The sequence below is a fragment of the Mercenaria mercenaria genome, chromosome 3, assembly GCF_021730395.1.
Source record: "Mercenaria mercenaria strain notata chromosome 3, MADL_Memer_1, whole genome shotgun sequence".
Classification (NCBI taxonomy): domain Eukaryota; kingdom Metazoa; phylum Mollusca; class Bivalvia; order Venerida; family Veneridae; genus Mercenaria; species Mercenaria mercenaria.
Genome location: NC_069363.1, coordinates 49,105,282 through 49,129,827, shown reverse-complemented (window position 1 = coordinate 49,129,827; position 24,546 = coordinate 49,105,282). Strand labels below are relative to the sequence as shown.

The following is a 24,546-nucleotide window of genomic DNA, read 5'->3' as shown; positions in this document are numbered from 1 at the left end:
TATTGGATAATACATTTTACGGTTGTTCACGGAAATTTCCGTGAGACGCGTCACGTGACGTTATTTCCAAAATGGCGAAAAACGTAGAAAAAAGAGATGAAATATCGAAAATATTTTGCTATTCTTAGATAATCTGGGTTTGATTTAACATTCTATATGTGTAGATATGAACACCGAGAATGTAAAATCGAAACAAACGAGAAAGAAATTTGATACAACATGGGCTGAAGCAGCGAAAATTGTAAGCCGATTTGCACAACATTCAAAAATATGTTTGTGATTCATGGCGAATCGTGTCATTTTTTTGGCAATATTTATTGTCCGTTTATCACGTTGTTTATTAGTTACATCTTATCAATATAATCGAACATTTGAAGCCTAATGTCAAAGTTTGCAGATAATTTTCACTTTCGCATTTGGCATCTGTCTGTCCAGGATGGAAATGTTTTTGTCCTGAAAAGTGAAATATTATATAATTGGCAGTGGCTAGGAATCTGGTAACCTGGAGTCAAGAGATCCGGTTACTTGACCTCTAGACAACACGTGTAGGGCTATCTAGTGGTCTGGTAATCAATATGAATATTGAGAATGGTATTTACAAAGAGGGGAGACTAAATAGTAAATTATCTTTCAGAACCGTGAATTATTATGAAAGTTTGCATTTTTTTCGCATTTAAGAACCAATGTAAATGACAGGAAATAGTGATCATTATTTAGTCCTGAGAAAAACACAATTGCATAAATATTTGTTAAATTATTGATAGCAGTTGATAGTAATAAGCACTTTGTACGGCAATGCCGTAATCAGAAGGTTTTATCAATTTGTGATTTTCTGATACTGAAGTAGAATTAAAATGTTTCCTTTCGTATTTTTAACATGAATTGTTCTCATAAATAGTTGAATTTGTTTTACTTCTTGAGTAGATAACAACAGGTCTAGGAAAGTGGAGTATTTACAGATTATCTGTAAATTTACAGATAATCTACAAATTTACAGATTTTTCAATCTGTAAATTTACAGATCAAGTGTTTGAAAACCGCTAAAATTATATTTAGACACAAAATCGCAGCTTGAAATTAATTGATTTACATATGGTATGTATAAATAAAGGTCAATTGTAACTTTCAGTCATTTCTGTTGACTTCGATTTTTCTTAAAATGCCAAAAACTCAAAGTCAACAAAAATGGCTGAAACCCACAAATGACCTTAATTTATGCATGCTGTAAATAAACCAATTAATTCCAAGCTGCGGTTTTGAGGATAAATGTAATTTCATCAGTTTTCATACACACAATCTGTAAATTTACAGATTGAAAAATCTGTAAATTTATAGATTATCTGTAAATTTACAGATAATCTGTAAATATTCCACTTTCCTAGACCTGAACAATAACAAATGGAAATTGCTGTTAAAATTTCATATTCAACATGCCTCCAACCCGAGTGCGAGCTATTTATAAATAAAAATGTTTTATAAAGAAAAAACATAATATAACAGGAGCTATATTCATGAGGATGATGCATGTCTTAAATAATAAAGAAAACATTATGTTTATTATTTAAACTCATTAATCCTGAGAAAAACAAGAATATGATAAAAGCTTCCGATTTCGGCGTACAAATTGCTATTTAGTATATTGAATAAATTTTAATGATATAGTAATACTTCATTCTTTTAAAGGCAAAAGTACTTGAAAATAAAGCAGTCAGGTCAGTTTGAAAGTTGCATGTTTAATCATATGGCAAGGCAGATATTCCTCTTTCAGGGATCACTTTTGGTCGCGGTTTCACGTTATTCTCGCGTTTTTGTTTTTTGTGAAAATCGTATAAATTATGCGCAAAATGCAATTAAAAATCGCCGTGGACATTTTGTCGAGATTGCGACTTTTTGCTTCAATGCGGACTGGCCGTTAGTTACTTGCTGATCGTATGACGTTTTTTATGCGCTTGAATTTCGCTTTTATCTCAATAGAGCGTCCGGTGGTAATGATTACCAGGCAAAAAATCACCTGTTTTCGCGAAGTGTCAAAATGCCACTGAAGAAAACATAGAAGCATTTGGAATGCCAAACTTTGCTTCCATTCACGCAGATGAGTAGCGATGAGAATAACAGCAAGGTGGAGAAACCCCTGGCGAAGTCCCTTCATGAAAAAAAAAAAATGAACGCCCTAATTTCCAAACGAAATTTTTGTGACTGAGTGGGAGGGTAGGGTCATTATGAGTTTGACTTCAAAGCTGTTTTGGGCCTAATGGAAGTGTATCAGATCCAGAAAGATTAAAAATTTATAAAAAAATAAACTGAACTTCCACTTGTAAAGAGCAGCTTTGAAGTAAAAGCTGGAAGTTAGGAAAAATGCATGTGGACCCAGCACTTGGCTCAGGGTTTCCACAAGACCTGAAAACCCTAGAGTCCCAGGACCCTTAGGCCAAATTTTTAAGGGTCCTTTTCCAAAATACAGGAGTCCAGTCCTAACATGTTGATATTATAGACTAAATTTTCTTCTATGTACAGTAATACGCAGCTGGTTATACAAAAATATTAACAAAAAGTTGTTTTATTAATATTTATTTCATAATAAACATTATAGGGCTTATTCAGTTTTAAGTAATAAACTATTACAAGAATGGTGGGTGGGGATTGATGCCTTTGCATGTTAAATTATGAAAAATGCTTCAAAATAGCTGCTTTTGCAACAGTTGTCATATTTTTCTTAAATGCAGACTTTTTATTGACTAAATTAATTATTAAGATTGCACCTGAAAATCTCGTTAGAAAGGACAGATATGTCCAAAAATCACGGTTGCGAAAACGGGTGACAAATATGGAAAAGGAAAGTTAATACTTAAATTCCTGTTTTTGATTTATTTTCTTTCATTGTAGCTATTCAATACTTACAATTTCAACTTATTTAAAGCATTCCCCCCCACCCCGAACTAAGACTCTGTAACAATAAAAAAAATTCTATAACGTAATGGCCGACTGCTCATAAAATCGTATTAAGCACAGAAAATAATGATTATAATTGTCCAATTTTTTATTCAGTAATCTAATTATCACCAATTGAATGCCTAATCAAATAAATTTTTGCAAGTTGGCTCCCCTGCTATCAGTAACAGATGTTGTTTATTACACAGATTATCGATTTTTCACATATTTTGGTCAACAGACATAGTTTGGCCATTTTTTACTGCTGTCATTGGACAAGTCCTGCCTTGCGATCGCCTGTCAATGGTGGTTTACCTCCGCCTTCCATACCTTACTTCTGAAGTCATGCATATCATAAATTTGTAGTCCTGTTTGGCGCCATATAACCTATACTGTGTTGGTGCGCCGTAAAACCGAAATAAATAAATATTAATTTAGTGTAAGCGTCCTTTCAGTGACTGAGTGTTTACTTAGAATACAGTTTTATTGTAAAATGAACGATAAGACAAATGATTATCAAAGGAAAATGCCCTCGGGTCCTGAGTGACGCACAGGCAAGTATCATGCCGGGTCCTTTGAGCGTCTTTTGAAAATCTCTTCTTCTCCTGAGCTCCCGCCGCACGCACATCGCGGAGAAGGCATGCTGCTCCACCGGAAGTCACCATAATTATATTGATGTCGGCTGTTGGAGTCGTAACGAAGGGCGGGAGCAGTGGTCCTAAGAAGGGTGGTTTACCTTCCTCAGTTCAGAGTTGTCTACGAACGCAGAACATGGTACTCCGAGAGGATTACGACAGATCAGCATGAAAAGACGCCCGTCAACACTCTACGATGAAGACGATGGCGCAGATATTCTCGCTCATATGGGCTTGTACCCGGCAGCGAGTATAAATAAACTTACTCGAAGAAGAAGAATGAAAATCTCCTGGGTCCAGGTCAAATGGAACCCCTGACTTGGCTACAACTTTCATCAACATATTCAGGCACAGAATTTTGAGTTATGTTAAAAGTGTCTCTGAACGGAACTAATTTGTCTATTTACAAAGATAAATTGATCTAACGAATAAACAGATGTTTGCTTTTCAGTGTAATAAAGGCTGTTCGCTGTCTTACGGACAGCTCTTGTTAATTTTTGATAAGATATTTTGAGAAGAGGGAGAAACAAAAAAAGAAATACTGGAGTATTTTAAACCCAATGAATTACAAGGGAAAAAAGACCTTTCAAATATATGACTTATCGACTTAAGTTCAGCTTGTAAGTGTATTTTCAATGTGTAAGCTATGACTTAAGTTACATAAGACTGATTTATTTGAGGTAGATGTGTTTATAACTTGTATGTTTTTTGTAGGTCCTGGAGAAGCATCCACAAACTCCTATGAGCTACAAGGAAATACTGAAAGAAATCCAAGAATGTAACCTTAAAGATGCAAGGTAATGCAACCCTGTAGCTTTACATTATTTAACAGAAGTATTTTCAATCTCTGTATTAAAAAAACAACAACAATAGAACCTTTGTATTGTTACATATTGATGTTGACAGTCAAATTTCATAAAAGGGTGGTGCTGCTGGTGCAAGATGTTAATTTTGACATCAGGTCTAGCTAGACTATTCAAGGAAGGAGGGTTTTGTACTTGCCCTGGCATCAGAATCAACATGGCATTCAAGTTGAAGTTGTTTTTTGCGAGCTTTTTAATTAAGTTACCATTTATGCGGGTTTGTAAAAAGTTAAGCAGATGTATTTTATGTGGGTTTGTTTCATAAAATGATAACTATCAGTTTGTTGTTTTTTTACCAGGAGGGGAAGGGGCCCAGGCCTGTGGTTTGGAGAAAAAATAGCTCGGTATTTGGGCAAAGGGGAATAAAAAACCTGATGTAAAGTCAATTTTGAGGGAAACTGCATGATTTAAAAGAAATTTTCTGAGGGGAAAGGGCCTATTAATGGTCCCTATTATAGAAGGGAAAAAACCCTGATTATGAAGGTGTATGGCATATTATGCAGGTGTAGGACATTATTTTGCTGATGTATGACCTATGTGCTTTAATTTGAGTTAGTATCTTTATATACATACTAAGCAGACCTATTGTATGGCATATTATGCTGGTATATGACATATTTGCTTTAATTTGAGTCAGTATGGTAATTATTATAAATCTATCTCTCTTCTGTTACACAGTGAAGCAGTTCCTGTTGCCTGTCTGAATTCGTGTTTACATGCCAATGCCAGAGGTCCCTCAAATATTTTCTACAAGGTAGCAGGTCACATTGGAATGTATGGTCTAATGGTAGGTGCTTATAGAGATAATATTAACATTTTCTGAAATGAAAATTAATCACAGTCATTCATATTTAAGCAGGAAAGAATGTTGCATACATGTGCACAAACATGCTTTGAATAGCTGTAGAAGACACTATGTTTCAGTTACAATAATTGACAGATACTTTATTGAGTGTTTCTTGGGTAGAGACATCATGTCTTTTAGCTGATGCTGCAAAATTTAACTTAATCAAATATTTTTTTTCATTATTTTGAAATCTTTATTTCTTCTCCGGGATTAATATTCAAACAGTTGTAAACATTGTGACAGTGAAATAAAACTGAAAAAAAGAAGAGCAATATTTGTCTCTTGTATTTTATTCTTACTTTACTCATTTGTAGGTTCTGCTTGTAATGAATGGCTTTCTACTGTTTGAAGCTGCATTATTAACCTTTACCCTGCTAAATTTCTAAAATGGACTGGTCCATCATTCAGTTTGGGCAGTACCATTTATCATTCGAAGGGGATGTTCACTGAAAATTGACTGAAAAGCGAACAGTGCAGACCTTGATCAGCAGGCTGATCTTAGTCTGCTCTGGTCGCGAAGACAGGATCACTTGCCGCTAGCAGGCTTAAGGTTAATGGAGGTCAGTCAGTGATAAAATTTGAAACATTTTAAGTTTTTCATTGTACATTTAAAGAGTGACTTGCCGGGTGGCTCAGAGATTATAGAGATAGAGGAAGATACTGGAGTGAGTGTTGGAGGTTTGGGAAACACAGTTGGGGATGGTCCTTTAAACAATACTAAACAAAAGGGTAGGGAAATAATAGTTTAATAATAGAGGCTTCTTTTTGATGCTGTGTTACACATGTCCCATACTATAGTCTATAGGGTTTGAAGTTTAGAACATCTAGAGTTTTCCCACTACATTTCGCTGCTGTCTTCTGTTACAGTTTCAGTACAAAGCCTTTCTAGTCTATATCTAGAAGGTTGAAAGGCATTTTCCATTCAAACATTGCATTTGATTTTCAAGAAATGTCTCTTACTAGATTCATACTGCATCATGTAATTGATATGTAGACTAGAATAGATCTACAGTGTTATTATCCAAATACCAGGCAGTTGACTTCCGATGAAGTGCGACGGTCAGTCATGAAAACCTTTAACCTCATTGTCTGAAAAAAAGTCTTATCGCACTTGACTGAACATGAAACTGAACCTGCAAACTGAATATATTTATGTTAACATAGCTTTAAAAACATCTTGTTTCTAGTGATATATGCAAAGATACCTGATACAGTGAAGACAATACCCCCACTAGGTACGGGTGTGGAGCAGAATGGAGTTCCAATCCCCAGTGTGATCTCCATTCCTACCTCTAACATACAGATGCCCAAGGTGGATACTCCAACACGAAGAAGTGTACGACAGGCCCAAAGGAAAAAAAGAAAACATGGTTTTATACCGAAGATAACTATTAAACCTATTGTTCCACCAAAGCATGAAGGTGAGTTATATCTATTATTTCATAATAAGCACTACAGGGATCAAATTTAACTTTTTTCCCACTAGCAAATTTTTTCCACTAGCAAAATGATGGGTTCCACTAGCAATTATTTAAAAGCTGTTTACGTGCTAAATTTATTAAGTTGTTTTGTTGTTGTTTGGTTTCATATAAAAGTTCACGGTCCGGACAGGCTTGGGACTTTCTGGTTTTGAAAGTACGATACGGACCAAAGTACTCGATGATTCTTTGGACTTTTTGCTAGACAGTGAAGTTTTCCACAGGTCACTGCCCAAAGTGTTGCTAGCATTTTCGGTTTCCGCGGACCTTTTTGCACTATGTTATTTTCCTCTCCATTTTCGCAGAACTTTGCAAATTACAGACCAAAATGAAATCAAATATTGCCTGGACGCTTACTTAGATATCCGATAATTACTTTTGTATAAAGCGACAAGTGTCTAGAAGCAGTCACGTGATTATCGGTAAATTAACTGCCCCAAAGGAGTTTTTAAAGAGAAAAGGACAGTTTGAGCAAATTCCCCGATTTTCGAACGTGATCGCGAAAATATTCTAGTGCCATGATTTTCTACTCGCATCTTTTTATTCTTACTCGAATTTTGCGAGTTAGCAACCGCTAAATTTGATCCCTGCACTAGATCTGAGGTAAATCCTTAGTATCTGGCTCCATGTTAGATGGTCAGTTTGGAAGTTGCACGTTTAATCATATGGCAAGGCAGATGTTCCTCATTAGTCATTTCAATCAAAGAAATGATGTTATTTAGCCCTGAATGTTGGTCAGTAGCTTACGGATGAATAAGTTAAGAGACAGAGGTTGTCTGGAAAACCTCCCTAATATATATTTTAACATCTGCTTGGAAAATGTGTAAACAAACAAAGCTAAAGTAGCATATTAGTATGACATGATCGTAAAGATAACCTTTCCTCCATTGTTTAAGAAGGTAAATCATCGGGTGGAGCTACCCAAGTGCGGTATGTGGCAACAACGTCAAGACCGGTAACAAAAATACAACTGAATAATCATAAAGACTCGAGTAGTGTGAAGGTCAGTGTAGATGGTACCCAGACAGGGTTACGGAGACCAGCTAGTCAAACAGGGGCAATCACTAATGGTGAACCCAGAAAGAAAACACTAAGAGAGATGTTGGCAGGTATTCCTGGCTTTAGTATGAAGGTGAGCTACAGGAAGTAGAGTTTACTTTATTTGTTAACCTAAGGGTCATTTCTGGGATGTTGTGGCCATAATAATATAACAGGCGATTGGAATGATGAAAATTTAGCTTTTGTTTAAAATTTTAAACTCGCTTGAAAATGACACAATCCTACTGCTACCTATTGTTGTAGTTTGATATTTTAGATATACAAATAGGTAGAGAAGTCAGAAGAAATATAAAGAAAAACTGAAAGAATGAGGTTATTACATTGTACTAAGTTCTAGTGTCAATAGATAGTTTGCTTTGAATTGTGTTTATGTCTAGAGGAATTAAGAATTTATGTTCATGTTATTTCTGGCAGCCAAGAAAGCGTACCAACAAGAAGTTGAGTCATGCCGCCCAGATAGCACAAACCATGGAGGGATGTATAGATCTGGAAACTCCCGACTCCATTCTTGTCAACACCAATCTCAAGGTGAGTTCCTCCAAAAACTTCACACATTTTCTCTTTATGCCTACAGAAGCATTCTGTGTCTTAATTCTCATATGTAATGGGGGTAGCTTAATAAAAAGATAGAAAAAAACGCTGGCTAACTGTTCTATGTAAGTAAAAATTTCAAGAGATTTATTTTAAAGCAAATTCAAGAGATTTATTTTAAAGCCCTATTCCACTTTAAGGTTACCGTAGTGAAACTCATAATGAAATGCTTGAACTGAATTTTAGAAAATGAATGAGCTGGGGTCACACATTTGGTCGATTTTCACTGAAAAGAAAAACAGTACGAAAACAGCCAAATTTAGGGAGCCATGTGGAAAAAGATTGAACCTTTGACAGAAAATTGTACCAAATGGCTGAGGTGGCAAATGGCAAAGTGACTACAGAATGAGGATATATTGTGCTTACATATTTACTAGTGATGGGAACGAATACTGAAATCAATATTCGAATATTCGGTTTGCCTTATTCGAATATATTCGAATATTCGGTTCGTCTTAATGGAAGCTTTAAATTGTTATTAAATGTTTGGCATAAACACAATACATGTATATTCCTTTGTTTAAAGGGTGAATCAGCGTACGTAATAAGGCCTAAAAAAATGTTTGTTTCGGGTAACCCGACCCTAAATCCGCCGACCCGAGCATTTTATTTCATGATTCTGTCAGTATAATGATTAACATATTTACCTCATTCTGTGTTTTAGCTTCCAAATGATACAAAAATCAAATCGATAATAATTTAGACTGTCGCATTTTAATCTAAAAATAGCAGGTCATCCCATTTAAGCAGGTGTCGCGCTGTTGTATTACCGCCGCCATTTTGAAAGTTTTCAGTCGGCGTGTAAAAAGCAAGTAAGGCAGACTTGAACCTCCTTCAACATGATCTTTTGCATCAATCATATGTTATTTCTTGATTTATTATAAACTACTTAAAAATCTTTTTCGAGTATGGTCGATTGCGGATGAAAATCGATTCTGCGGACGGTCTGTAATGTCGTACAAAATATTGTAAAAAGATCGACAATATCTACAAGTTTGCTATGGTTTTCGTATTCTAAAACTTGTTACATAAAACAGGCACCAATTAAAATGAACAAAAGATAAAAAGGTATCACATTTACGCCTAATGCAAACTGTTAATCCATTGATGACCCCAGCTAATTATGCTTTGCAATTTTCTTGTTAATTTGACATCTTTTGACATGCATCTGACACATTTACGCCTGATGCAAACTGTTAATCTGTTACGGTGGCCCCTGCCAATTATGCATTGCTATTTTCTTGTTAATTGGATAGCTTTTGATACATGATAAAAAATATGCCAGAACCTATGGTTTTATTCTGTAGAATTAGCATTTATTTATTGCCCAAAATCAATGATATTTATTTTGAAAAAATAAAATAAAATAACGAATATTCAAATTTGATTTCTGTATTCGAATATTCGACCGATTTTCGAATATTCGAATATTCGTTCCCATCCCTAATATTTACAAAATGATGAGTAGTTTAAAGTTAAACCAATGCTTAAAGATTTACAGTAGCCCTTTGGTTGTAGCAAGGTTTTAACTTCAGTAATATAATGTTTAAAATCTTAAAACTAGATGGTGACATTAATTTTATAATATCTGATTACAAGTGTTTATGTCTGTGTTACAGGGTTTGTTGACAAAGCATACATTCTCCTCTCTGCCAGCAAACTATCAGTACAAACTGATCACCTTGTTACCTGAATGTGATAGAATTGTTGGAAAGGACAGTGCACTACGGTTAGTAACAATTTTATTTACAAAGCCCAGGTTCTGTGGCATATTATTCGTACAAACTGTTAATGTCCTCATTGGAATTTGGGGGCCTCCGTGGCCGATAGGTTAAGGTCGCTAACTTCAAATCACTTGCCCTGCATCGATGTGGGTTCGTCACTCGGGGCGTTGAATTCTTCATGTGAGGAAGCCATCCAGCTGGCTTACAGAAGGTCGGTGGTTCTACCCAGGTGCCTGCTCGTGATGAAATAATGCACGGAGGGGCACCTGGGGTCTTACTCCGCCATCAAAGCTGGAAAGTCGCTATTTGACCTAAAAATTGTGTTGGTGCGACGTTAAACCCAACAGAATAAATTGCCATCCAGCTGGCTTACGGAAGGTAGGTGGTTCTACCCAGGTGCCTGCTTGTGATGAAATAATGCACGGAGGGGCACCTGGGGTCTTCCTCCACCATCAAAGCTGGAAAGTCGCCATATGACCTATAATTGTGCGGTGCGACGTTAAACCCAACAAAAAATAAAAATAAATAAAAAAAGTCATTGGAATTTGATAGAATTAATGACTGAAAAACCACCAGCATCTGTAACCATTGACAGACTGCTGTAATCGAGTAGCTTGATGTAAAAGATGTGTTGATTCCACTGAAGAGTGGTTTCAGTTGCAGTATTGAATAACTTGCTCCTCACTAGTGACCGTTAAAGCCCTACATGTATTGTGTTATAAGAAAGCAAGCCAGCTGGTTTGTGAACAGGTGGATGGTTCTACCCACCAAAGTGCATGCTTTTGTCTAAAAAAACACCCGGAGGGACACCTTGGGTACTTCTCAACTATGAAAAGCTTTAAGGTTGCCATATGACCTGTATGGACTTTACCTAAAATGAAATCAGAGCAATCAAATTATTGATATTGCAGGTTGAGTAGTACAGCCCTGAACAATGAGTTCTTTGCTAAAGCATGTACAGAATGGAGAGAAAGACTCTCAGAAGGTTAGTTCATATGTTGGTGGGGAATGATTTTAATTGTTTACTTATGTTTGTATTCTTTTCATTCCAGGAATAAAAAAAACCAACATTTTAATGGAGTGTAATAAGTTGTTTACAGTACGCACTTGAATTGAAGACTGATAAAAAAAATTAGTCTGTTTTGTCCCCCATTATGTTTGATTCAGTGATTTTGATGAACTGTTTTTCGGTCAAATTTTTGTTGTTGAAAATATCAATATTTGAGGAGATGGGGAATACACAAGTCCTTATTCTAATGATAACTGGACCCTCTGCTGACTACATTGACTTCAGCAATCCACAATACCAATATATCGTTCTAACAGCGCTATTGACTGGACAGAAAAGTGCCTCATTTTTTTTGTAGGTGATATTTCCTGTTAAGTGTTCTATTTATGAACATACCTATTTGTTATATACAGCTGAGTTTACACCAGAGAATCAGCAAAGGTTGAAGCAGGAAGAGGAGAAAGAACAGTTTAAGTTGGATCCTTGGAAGGTAGGCTTTACAATCCTATCCTTTGACGACGAGATAGGGTCTTGGGTTGTAAAACTTAGTTTGAAGATAGAGACAGAATTTGCAGACCAGAGACCAGATACTAACTAGTTGTTTCAGAGCAATTTTGAATTCCAGTTGTGCCAAGGTTGCGTTGTATTCTTATAAATGTTCTACAAACTTATTAGCTCACCTGTCACAAAGTGACAAGGTGAGCTTTTGTGATCACGCAGTGTCCGTCGTCCGTCCGTGTGTCCATAAACTTTTGCTTGTGACCACTCTAGAGGTCACATTTTTCATGGGATCTTTATGAAAGTTGGTCAGAATGTTATCTTGATGATATCTAGGTCAAGTTCGAAACTGGGTTACGTGCCATCAAAAACTAGGTCAGTAGGTCTAAAAATAGAAAAACCTTGTGACCTCTCTAGAGGCCATATATTTCACAAGATCTTCATGAGAATTAGTCAGAATGTTCAACTCGATGATATCTAGGTCAAGTTTGAAACTGGGTTACGTGCCATCAAAAACTAGGTCAGTAGGTCTAAAAATAGAAAAACCTTGTGACCTCTCTAGAGGCCATATATTACATAAGATCTTCATGAAAATTGGTCAGAACGTTTATCTTGATGATATCTAGGTCAAGTTCGAAACTGGGTTACGTGCCATCAAAAACTAGGTCAGTAGGTCAAATAATAGAAAAACCTTGTGACCTCTCTAAAGGCCATATTTTTCATGGGATCTGTATGAAAGTTGGTCTGAATGTTCATCTTGATGATATCTAGGTCAAGTTCGAAACTGGGTCACGTGCGGTCAAAAACTAGGTCATTAGGTCTAAAAATAGAAAAACGTTGTGACCTCTCTAGAGGCCATATATTTCATGAGATCTTCATGAAAATTGGTCAGAATGTTCATCTTGATGATATCTAGGTCAAGTTTGAAAGTGGGTCACGTGCCCTCAAAAACTAGGTCAGTAGGTCAAATAATAGAAAAACCTTGTGACCTCTCTAGAGGCCATATTTTTCAATGGGTCTTCATGAAAATTGATCTGATTGTTCACCTTGATGATATCTAGGTCAGTTTCGAAACTGGGTCACGTGCGGTGAAAAACTAGGCCAGTAGGTATAAAAATAGAAAAACCTTGTGTCCTCTCTAGAGGCCATATTTTTCATGAGATCTTCATGAAAATTAGTGAGAATGTTCACCTTGATGATATCTAGGTAAAGTTCAAAACAGGGTCACGTACCTTAGAAAACTAGGTCAGTAGGTCAAATAATAGAAAAACCTTGTGACCTCTCTAGAGACCATATTTTTCAGTGGATCTTCATGAAAATTGGTCAGAATTTTTATCTTGATAATATCTAGGTCAAGTTCAAAACTGGATCACATGAGCTCAAAAACTAGGTCACTATGTCAAATAATAGAAAAAAACGACGTCATACTCAAAACTGGGTCATGTGGGAAGAGGTAAGCGATTCAGGACCATCATGGTCCTCTTGTTTTTATGACCTTGGGGAACAGTTTAGAGAATTCATAACTTTCAAGCAAAAATCATAGTTTTCCATTTGGCTTAAGACTAGGCTTCTTAGATTTATATGTTGTTATAAAGCAAAACAAATCGAATCCTGAAACTTGGTTACCAGCTCCCCTCTCTCTCAGTCTGCAAACATACAATGCCTGAAACATTATTGCAAAGTTAATACTGTTTATGCAATTTCAGAGCTACTAGCAGATTCTGATTCCCCCATCCTATTCTAATTCCATCCAAAATGTTGCAGTGGCATTTTCAGCAAGGAGACGTTATACATAGAAATGTCTTTGAGAACAATGCCTTTATAATGTCACATTATGTGGCTGCCACATTTTTATGTCCCCGAAGGGAGGCATATTAGTTTTCAACTGTCTGTCCATTCATTAGTTCGTTTGTCACAACGTTTACTTTTTGCATGGACCTTCGAACTTCACATGCTGATTATTGAGTACACGACCCCTACTAACTTTGGGGTCACCAGGTCAAAGGTCAAGGCACTGCAGGGGCATTTGTCACCATTAGTGACAGCTCTTGTTTGATGTGAACATAAAATCTGTCCATTTCTTGGTTAAACCTATTTTCAAAACTTGTTTTCTCACATAGTTGCCAAAGGTTTGAGAATTAACATAGTGGAAAACATTAAATCCTTTGTTTATGATTACCTCCCTTTATTGATCTTACTATAAGTTCATGTGTAATATTGGCAGTAGTGATTTTCTAACCATGTTATTATGCTCAACATCTACATGGATAGATGCGTTATCTGTTTTTGACATAAATTATAAGCTGTATGGAACTTGAAGAACAAAAATATGTTTATTATCAGGAATCTAGGGTAAAAGATTTTCTTTGAATAGCGAAATTACCTGATGAGATTTGCCTAAGTTTTATTTTAATACTTAAAAAGGAATATGAGCAGTATCTTTCTGTTTAAATTATATGTTGAAATTTGTTAGCATATAGATGTTCATTAAGTTACAGTAGTTTATATTTCTATTTTAGGCAAAGCATTTTGAGCCTGTCTGGGGACAGAAGTAAGTACTTTTTGAGTGATTACAGTTGTGTTCAGTCTACAGGTCATTGTACAACACTAGTCCTGGTTTTTAGCTCACCTGTCACATAGTGACAAGGTGAGCTTTTGTGATCACCCTTCGTCCGTCGTCCGTCGTCAGTCCGTCCGTCCGTGCGTCCGTGCGTGCGTGCGTCAACAATTTCTTGTCTGCACGATAGTGGTTTCATTATTGATTTTATTTTAACCAAACTTGCACACAACTTGTATCACCATAAGATCTTGGTTCCTTTCTTGAACTGGCCAGATCCCATTATGGGTTCCAGAGTTATGGCCCCTGAAAGGGCCAAAAATAGCTATTTTGACCTTGTCTGCACAATAGCAGCTTCATTTATGATTTGATTTTAACCAAACTTGCACAAAACTTGTGTCACCATAAGATCTTGGTTCCTTTCTTGAACTAGCCAGATCCCGTTATGGGTTTCAGAGTTATGGCCCCTGAAAGGGCCAGAATTAGCTATTTTGACCTTGTCTGCACAATAGCAGCTTCATTTATGATTTTATTTTAACCAAACTTGCACCCAACTTGTATCACCATAAGATCTTGGTTCCTTTCTTGAACTGGCGAGACTCCATTATGGGTTCCAGAGTTATGGCCCCTGAAAGGGCCAGAATTAGCTATTTTGACCTTGTCTGCACAATAGCAGCTTCATTTATGATTTGAATTTAATCAAACTTGCACAAAACTTGTGTCACCATAAGATCTTGATTCTTTTCTTGAACCGGCCAGATCCCATAAAGGGGTCCAGAGTTATGGCCCCTGAAAGGGCCAAAATTAGCTATTTTGACCTTGTCTGTACAATAGCAGCTTCATTTATGATTTGATTTTAACCAAACTTGCACACAACTTGTATCACCACAAGATCTTGCTTCCTTTCTTGAACTGGCCAGATTCCATCTTGGGTTCAAGAGTTATGGCCCCTTAAAGGTCCAAAATCGGCTATTTTGGCTTTTGCAGCCATATAGAGACTTCATGTATGGTTTTATTTGATACAAACTTCCAAAATATCTTCAGCAACAATAAATCTTGGATTCCATGACATATCAGATCCAGTTGTAGGTTCCAGAGTTATTTTATTATCTGATTACCTCCCCTGATTGTAATCAAAATGGATTTATATCAGTAAGTACTTACAGGAATTATTTGAAATTTCATTATTGTTATTAGTTGAAGTGAGACAATCAGGGTAGATAACTATGGACTGATTTTATGTCAGATTACCTCCCTTTATTTCAAATTAAAATGGGTATATCTCCGTAACTAATGAAGATACTGATCTGAAATTTCATTTATGCCAACATATTTATTTGGCAGATCCTTCTTTTGTTCACTTACAATATTCTTTTTTTTTAAATTACTTCCCTTTTACCTTACTATAAATAGCTTATTTTTAGTAACTTCTTTATTATTGGCCATAGGGAAAAACCGAGACCACTTTTCTGTGGTACAACATGGATGGTACCTCCAATTTTTAGGTGTTTTTTGACATATCTATACCTTGTAAGAATTTTTTTCTTCTTTTTGGTTAAATTTCTTCCCTTTGTTGTTCCTGTCCTTTGGATTTAGATATTTTTTTTGAGGACCTTCTTGTCTCAAGTGCAATGATAACAGGTGAGCGATATAGGGCCATCATGGCCCTCTTGTTTTAAGGAAACTGACCTGCAGTTATATAAATAAACTTTATTTCTTAACAATCCAGCTGAGTTAGTACTGATGTAAACTGCTTCAGTGATGAGAGGCTGGGGTTTGCTATCTGACTTAATACCAAAATTAGAAGAAAAAAAACCAGTAGCTTCCTTGTTTGGTGTTGTAAAATGGAAACTGGCTGGAGGTGTGAAGAGCCATTATATAAGCTGTTTCATGTTAGACTAACAATAGAATAATTATATCTGCTCACTTTTCATAACTGAATTCAGAAACATATCTGCTTGTTATTGTTGGAATATATCAGGCCTGTGATTTTTCAGGACTAGTCCTGATTTCAGGCTTTTGACTGCCAGAATTTCCTTATATAACTCTATTGAAAAAGTTGATTTCAGGCTTTAGAAGGTAGATTTTCAGGCTTTTGGATTTTGACTGAATCCCAGGCCTGATATATATATGATACTGATAAGTTCTTCAAATGCTTATTTTGATAAATTCCATCATTCAGTGAAATCATGACCTTAATTTGCAAGTTTTATGTACAATCTGTGTGAATTTGCAATTCTTAAAAAATCTGTTTATTGATGAATTTTGTTGATATTTCAGATGTATTTCGGATGTACCAAAGGCTGATGATATTCACCAATCTTCAAGTGGTGACTCACCGACCGTCACTTCGCATCATCCAGTTCGAGTATCCTCGGTAAAGAAACCAACACTTGTATCTACTATGCTGAAACAGAGATCTATACATCAGAATGTTCAGGGCTACAGTAGTGCAAGTCACCTAGGAAATCGCACCGAAACTGGACTTCTAATGAAATTACAAACATCCAAATCTCAAAATAACATATCTGAACAAGGAATTGTGCAAAGTAGTGCTGTAAAAAGACCTGTTGTAAACCAAGAAGGGGATTGTAGTTCGTCAATTAGTCCGCCAAAGCGGCAGAAAGTAGTCCTAACTCAGAAACAGATACTAGCTCAGGCACAAGCAAAGACGTTAGCTCAGATAAGAGCGCAAACGCAAGTAGCGCGTATGCAGAAATCAGAGGGTAAAATGATCGGAAAAGTTACGAGTAGTTACATACCATCGGTTGTTTCTCAGACGATATCTCCAGGAACTGAACCTCATACCAAGCCTATTGTTGTGAATGTATCAACACCTGTTTCAGGGTCCGGATTGAGGTCACCGACTCGAACTCTTGCTCAAATAAAATCTCAGACACAGGCAGCAAAAGCAAAAGTTCAAGGTCAAACAAGAACGCTAGCTCAAATTAAGGCTGAAACTAAAGCTCATGTACATAACGTTCATCAGCAGCAAGTGGAGGCGCAAGCTAAACTTCATGCACATTTGTTAGCAAAGGCGAGGGGTGGTCACTCTCCTAATGCACAGACTATTGTTCGACCCCTTCAAAGTATTGTTGTCCCTACACAAGGGAGACCCAAACAGACTAAAGTGCTAGAGTCAGAAAAAACTGCCGATGGTGTGAATTTGAAACGATCTTTTGAAATATGTGAACAGGCAAAGATCATGAGTCAGAAATATTCAGTATTGCCAACTGTGTCGTTGTTACAAAAACCGCAGGTTCAGACTGTTGTAAAATCCACAGTGAGTTCAGCAAAGCCGAGTGTTAGTGATAGTTTATTTGGATCATATTTAAAAGCTGATATTGCACAAGCTCATAAAACTGTTTCACAGATTTTACAAGATAAAACTCTAGCCGAGCAAAAAATACAAAAGTTTACTCAAGCTGTTACTAATGCAAGAATCAAATCTGAAAATGTAACGCAACCGAAATTTGTAGGGGTATCCGCTCCAGTGATAAAAATACCTCCTACCTCAGTTCAAAATGTGCCTATCCCTTCAAATGTGCCAACCTCAACGTTGAACTCTTCAAATGTATCTTTTGTTGTATTACCGCCCCCAACAGTGACCCAAGTGACGGGAATTTCCCCGGCTGTGTTTAGTGTACCATCGACACGTTATGTGATTAGTTCAACAGCAGCTGCTGCCCAGCAAAATCTGTTACAGCAGCTCATTCGCTCGGCCGCTGGTTCGCAAACGAATGTACTCTCTCAGCAGCGCGCAGCTAGTGCTCCTCCTCAGCAAAAAGTAGTTACACGTGTGGCAACGCCGGTCACCACACTTGTTAGATCTGCTAGTGTAGGAACAAGTGCTGGTTCACTAGAGGAGATGGACAACGTTAGAGGAAATGTTCCACAAAAAACTTCAGTGCCTAGTGATATTATTGTGCAGATACCTTCAGAACAAGTTAATTTTTTAGCGAAAGCGGGCACTGCTCTCATTCCAGGAGTAAACGGGTCTAAATCGGGCTCACAGCAGATTTTTTTGTCATCAAGTGGAAGTCAAGTCGTAATTTCACCTTCTGGAGGTGTGATACACACTCCTGGTTTCAATGGAAGTAGTGCCCAGACTGTCACAGTAATTCCTGCAGTAACTGTAGATAAAAAGGGTAATCAAATGGGGAACCAGTCTGCAAAAGAAAATGTTTTAGTTGTCTCCCCTGAACAACCACCAAATGGAAGTCTTAAAAGCACCACAGTGCAATCTTCAAACACTGTGACATTACAAGTTTCGAAAAGTGAAACATCCCAGTCAAACTGTTCATGTACTTTGAAGGGAATGAAAACTTGCACAAAATGTGGTGCGTTTTGTCATGACGATTGTATTGGTCCATCCAAACTCTGCGTGACTTGTCTAATAGCTACATGAGATTATTTATTACAGTTGTAGATTATTTAGTTGTACAGTAAGGGATTTGTGGGGGCATTTGACGTAACAGTTGCATATTTTTGTTTTACTTCTATACATGTGTTTTCATGTAGTTTTTTTAGTTGCATTGAGGAAAGTTTTTCAAGTGATGGCTACCATTTAATATATCAGACTTAAAGAGAATACTTCTTTTTGTGTCACTTAAACTAAGTAAAGAACTAAATAACCTTGTTAAGAACTAATGTATTAAATTTTTTTTTCTCAAAGTAATAAAATAAAACCAACTTGGAACATAGTATCTAACAATTGAAAATCTTCCTATAAGGTAGTTAAATTTTTTTAATAGTTTATGTAAGTGGTGTACAATATCTGTTCATTATAACAGAATAATTAAAATGTAATTGTGTAAATGAAAAATCAGTCAGCAGTTTTTTGAGTTAGTATCAAACTGAGAAAAGTATATACATGTTTGAGGTACTTCGTATCTGATAGGTTACATGTATATCGCCTTATCCCAACACTGAAATCTTTAATTTTGTAGACAAGAAATCTTGCTTTTTTGACCAAAATGACTGTTTAGTAGGGATTTGAATTGATGGATTTCAAGATTTAACCTTTACCCTGCTATATTTCTAAAATGGACTGGTCCATCATTTAATTTGAACAGTGCAGATCATGATCAGCCTGCACCGATGTGCGGGCTGATCTTGGTCTGCACTGGTCGCAAAGGCAAAATCTTTTGCCACCAGCAGGCTAAAGGTTAAATGTATGAATTAATTGGAATTTAACTTGTTTGTTTTGATGACTTATTATTTAGTTTATTAAATTAGTGTTACAGTATCTGTCAAGTTCTGATGACTGGGTAAACTATATAAACATTTATGTGACAAAGTAATGAATTAACCTTTACCCTACTAAATTTCTAAAATAGACTGGTCCTTCATTCAATTCGGACAGTACCACTTCTTATTCAAAGGTATTCACTGAAAATTTACTGACTGAAAAGCAAACAGTGCAGGCCAAGACCAGCCTGCACATCTGATCACAAAGGCAAAATTACTTGTTGGCAGCAGGTTAAAGGTTAAAATACACATTTCGTAGTTCTTCATATTACCACCATCCAGATAGAGAAGAAATAAAACTGCCCGTCATGAATACAAGATAACATTACATTTACATTTCTGCTTCAAGTGGCTCAAAAAGGTTAAATACAGCTTTCTTTAACAAGTTTCTTTAAAAATGACTAAGTTGATATGAACAGTCATCTTGATGTCAGTTATTGTATCTGCATATTTTTTTTTGAATACGCAGTGAGTGGACAGAATATATTATATAAAGATAGATTTCAAGAAACTAACACTTGTTGATGTAATATGTTGAATCAGTAATCATGTATTAGATAACCAATGTCCAAGGATATAAAATGTTAATTTAGAAACCAGTCACAAAAGTCCAGTCATCTGATTGGTTCATTCCGAGTTCAGTTTTAAAATTGACCAATCGTTGGCCAGATGGTATTCAGAATTTAGTCGTCAAACTCATTTCTCTAACCTGTAGATTAAGGTCTCATTTTACTTCTCTCATCTTGACTTTGGTTCATTTTTATCTCAACTATTCGAAGAATAGGAGAGCTATCCTACTCGCCCCGGCGTCGGCGTGAGTGTCACACAAATGTTAAAGTTTGCGTACCTGTAACCACCCCAAATATTTTCAAAGTCCATTGAGATATGGCTTTCATATTTTGCATACTTGTTTACCATCATGACCCCAGTTTGTAAAAAGGAGGAGGCAACTCTATCAAGCATTTTGACTGAATTATGGCCCCTTTTCGATTTGGAATAAATGTTAAAGTTTGCATACCACCCCAAATATTTTCAAAATCCATTGAGATATTGCTTTCATATTTTGCATACTTGTTTACCATCATGACCTCAGTCTGTAAAAAGGAGGAGGCAACTCTATCAAGCATTTTGACTGAATTGTGGCCCCTTTTCGACTTAGAATAAATGTTAAAGTTTGTGTACCACCCCAAATATTTTCAAAGGCCATTGAGATATTGCTTTCATATTTTGCATACTTGTTTACCATCATGACCCCAGTCTGTAAAAAGGAGGAGGCAACTCTATCAAGCATTTTGACAGAATTATGGCCCCTTTTCAACTCAGAATAAATGTTAAAGTTTGCGTACCACCCCAAATATTTTCAAAGTCCATTGAGATATTGCTTTCATATTTTGCATACTTGTTTACCATCATGACCCCAGTCTGTTAAAAGGAGGAGGCAACTCTATCAAGCATTTTGACTGAATTATGGCCCTTTTTCGACTTGGAATATGCCTATTGTAATGTTAAAGTTTTACTCATTGCTTATATTATACTATCAAGCACTGAGAATAGTCGAGCACCCTGTCCACTGACAGCTCTTGTATGTACATGATGTACAGGACTTTGCTTCCAGTGGGCAAATTTGTTAAAGCAGCCACCTTGTGACTTTTGAAGACATGTACATAAAAAAACACAATGAATTATTAATACATTTTACAATCAAACGTAAAGTTACCAATGCAAGATTGAATAGTTTATTGAATGTGATTTATTTTTTATAAAAGAAATATGCAATTACAACTACTTCATACAGAATTTCAGATGGTGCTTTAGGAGGGATTTTTCATTTCTGTGAATCATGATTTCATATTTTCATAATTATGTCATAATTTTCATTGTACATGAAATCATTGTGTAATAGTGTGTTGAAATTTTCATCATAAAGTTGGGGAAATCTTCTCTTACTTTTTTCAAAATGGAAAAAGTATTTACATGTTTACATACAACAATCAAAGCGAGATTTTGGAAAAATTTGTTTTTATTTCGATGTAAATGAGATGTGGAACCAAAATTTGTAGTCCTGTTTGGCGCCATATAACCTATACTGTGTTGGTGCGCCGTAAAACCCAAATAAATAAATAGTACCTGTTGCAGTGGATAAAAAGTCCAAAACTGTATTCACTAAAAGACATAAACCAAATCAGCTTTTGAATTTTCAAAAGGAATACGTTAATAAAAAAGACTTTGTGAATTGAAACGTCAGTTTCCTAGAGAATAAAAATGATAGTTCCAACATACTGTTCTTTAACAGGCAAATATCTTAAGTCTCGGAAAATCCTGAAAATCTATTTAAGGACATTGAAACACCCTCAGAAATGTTAGTGTTTCTTTATCCATTTCATCTGGGTATAAAGAATTACAGCTAATCATGAATATTTATAAAAAAAAATTGTCTTATAAATGCTTGAACAATTATATTTGATAAACATTTTGTTGGTTTGTGTCCGTAATGAGTCTGATAGGAAAAATGAATTAAAGCAAGTTTTTTTTTTCAGGACTAATTGTTGTAGTTTATACTTCTGTTTTAAGAAGTCATAATTTTTCCAGCAATCGTTTTACATTTTCATAAATGTTGCTGAGTGTTTTAGTATTTTGTCAGCCTCTAACGTTTAAAGTCACTAAACATTTGATCAAATTTGAATAATAATTAATACATGAGCAATTTACAATATTTATCCAGAATTTAGTCTGTTATCTTGTAATGGTTTTGCTACAGAAATTGTGTACAACTATGTTTGTGTGTTAGATCCATAAATTTGTAAAAGCCGTGTGCAAAGTCATCGTTTTTTTTCAGTAAATTATTACCATCAATGTTCAGTTTTAACAGACAGGGTAATGTAGACCTACAAAAAGAAAATATTGTAAAGTTGTAGTGTTATACCGGGGTAGTTACTTGATGGTGATTAGGTTTGTATGAAATAGTTAACATGTTTCACAAAAAAGTTTGACTGTGACATTTCTACTTCTGTTAGGTCTTTGTTTAGAACTGTGTTGACCATCACCTTAAAACATTAGCATTGAAATAATGAAAAAAACACAGCAACCTGTCAAAACTGATAAATTTTGTAACTTCTTATTTAAACCTTAAATTTAACTTTTTACTTCAAGATTTTATTTAATATATACTTATTGCTTGCATACCTAATAAAATTTGATCCAATTGACAGTGCCACCTGTTCGTTAAGTATCATTATACACAAACCTACTTTTCTTTAATCATTAAGTTGCAATGACTCGTGTTTTTACATGCATTAGTATGCATACAATATGTTTTGTTAACTGTCATGAACTATCGGTTCTAAGTTTACCAAAAAACATCAGTAAAACAGCAGACATTTCAGATATTGGACCTGTAATGACAGTCAGAAATTTAAATGTGATTACATATTCTCATAGCTGTCAAGCTGGTCACAGAAGGTCAGTGGTTCTACTCAGGTGCTCACCCGTGAAGAAATAATGCACGGAGGGGCACCTGGAGACTTCCTTCATTGTCAAAAGCTGGGAAATCACCAATTGACCTATAATTGTATTGGTGTGATGTTTAACCCAGTGAAAACAAAAAACAAAGCATATTCTCATAATAAAGCTGTTTTTGCATCCTTCGGCCATAACAGAAAAATGTTGTTTTTTTCCTAACAAGTGAAGCGTGTCAAAATCACATAGGGAGGATCGCGGAATCGAACAGAAATTGACAATTTTCATTATGGGTCCACTACCTCAAACAGTTTTTCAGAATTTTAGTACCTATTTTAATGTATTTAGCTGCATAAATTTAAAGATGAGAATTTGGATCTTCAGACTTTGCTTCTTACTTTTGTAAAATGTTTAGTTGCACTACCAAACTGTGGTATTTTCAGAGGAAATTTTTTTCTCTTCTCAACATTTTTAAAGCTGTTTTTGGTCAAAATTTTTTAGATTGCATACTTTGAAGTCATTTGATTTTTATTGCATTGGCTTTTATGGCATGAAATTTTGTTGATACTGTCATGGGGGACTTGAATTAGTTCATTTAATTGAATATTAACTGTGAAATACTGTAATTAAATTTTTCATGTTTATAGTTGAAATGGCTATTTCATGGGGCTATAAATTGATGGATTTCAACTTATGAATATTAAGTAAACGGGAATTTTATTTGTTCACAGACATTTAGTTTTATGGTTTGACTCGGTCACCAAAATTAGTCTCCCGCCCAAACCACCCTATCACATTAATGACTTCCCAGTAAACTGATTGGCAATTTTGTTTGTTTGGATTGAATTTAATGGAATTACATGACCATGAAGTCTGAAAGTTTCCTCAGGAAAATTCCAAGCTTGATAAGATAATAGCAGCAACTTTATTTCCCTTTTTAGTAATAAAATAGCAATAAATTTCTAGTAGCAGCTAAGTTTGGTTTAGATGAATGTAAATGCTTGGATTTTGTCATAAACTGCTCAGAATACAGCATTTATTTATTGTACATCTTTTGCTTTATTCTGATTGCTTGCTTTAATTCTGGTCAGTTTTTGAAATACATGTATTTTGTTTGGGAGAATGCTTTAAAATGATTTTCATATATTTTTTCATCTGGTTTTGTTGTCTTTTGTGTTCATTCATGTTGGAAATGAAGACAAATTAACAGAATAAAAGCTGTTACACTTGAATACTGGGTTTGTTATATCCCATTTGCGTATTATAAGATTCTTTCACTGGTTTTATGTGCAGATGGGAATATCTGGTTCAAGGGTATGTTTGGGCTGTAACGAAGCTCTGCGGAGTTACCAGGCAAACAGTTACTACAAGAGCTGGATATTCCAATCTGTACTTACAGCCAATGATAGAATTTTTTTTCTTGCATACCATATTTAAGAAGTAATAGTGAAAATAATATCAAATGAATGACCTCCTTTTTAGCACTAATTTCTTAATGCAGCGTATTTATACAAAGCGCGGGAATTCAATGTCCCTAAACAAGGAAGACGTTATGATGTTTCAAAAGACAAACAACAATGTTTAGTTCTGGTTTTGTTTTATCACTTGCAGCCAAATATTATGTTTTTTATGCCCCCCAAAGGGATGCATA

The 24,546-nt window shown here is 35.6% G+C and overlaps 1 protein-coding gene across 2 annotated transcripts; it reads left to right on the top strand.

Moving 5' to 3' along the window:
• Positions 1–46: 46 nt before the first annotated feature.
• LOC123524845 (polycomb protein Asx-like) lies at positions 47–24,127 on the top strand. Of its 2 annotated transcripts, none has more exons than XM_053538434.1 (12): positions 47–241; positions 4,278–4,360; positions 5,105–5,213; positions 5,888–6,002; positions 6,461–6,694; positions 7,651–7,883; positions 8,225–8,338; positions 10,021–10,130; positions 11,037–11,110; positions 11,548–11,624; positions 14,152–14,183; positions 16,470–24,127. In XM_053538434.1, exons 1-12 carry the CDS (start codon positions 167–169, stop codon positions 18,595–18,597), a joined length of 3,384 nt encoding a protein of 1,127 aa, XP_053394409.1. In that variant the 5' UTR covers positions 47–166; the 3' UTR covers positions 18,598–24,127. The 2 variants fall into 2 exon arrangements, with proteins under 2 accessions (XP_053394409.1, XP_053394408.1); XM_053538433.1 differs by having other exon boundaries at positions 7,648–7,883.
• Positions 24,128–24,546: the final 419 nt, after the last annotated feature.

Excerpts from the sequence above, each read along its gene's own strand:
- LOC123524845 (XM_053538433.1), top strand. The coding sequence starts at position 167 with ATGAACACCGAGAATGTAAAATCGAAACAAACGAGAAAGAAATTTGAT. Across the intron at positions 6,003-6,460 it reads AAACAATACTAAACAAAAGG|TGATATATGCAAAGATACCT; the intron begins GTAGGGAAATAA and ends TCTTGTTTCTAG. Across the intron at positions 8,339-10,020 it reads TTGTCAACACCAATCTCAAG|GGTTTGTTGACAAAGCATAC; the intron begins GTGAGTTCCTCC and ends TCTGTGTTACAG.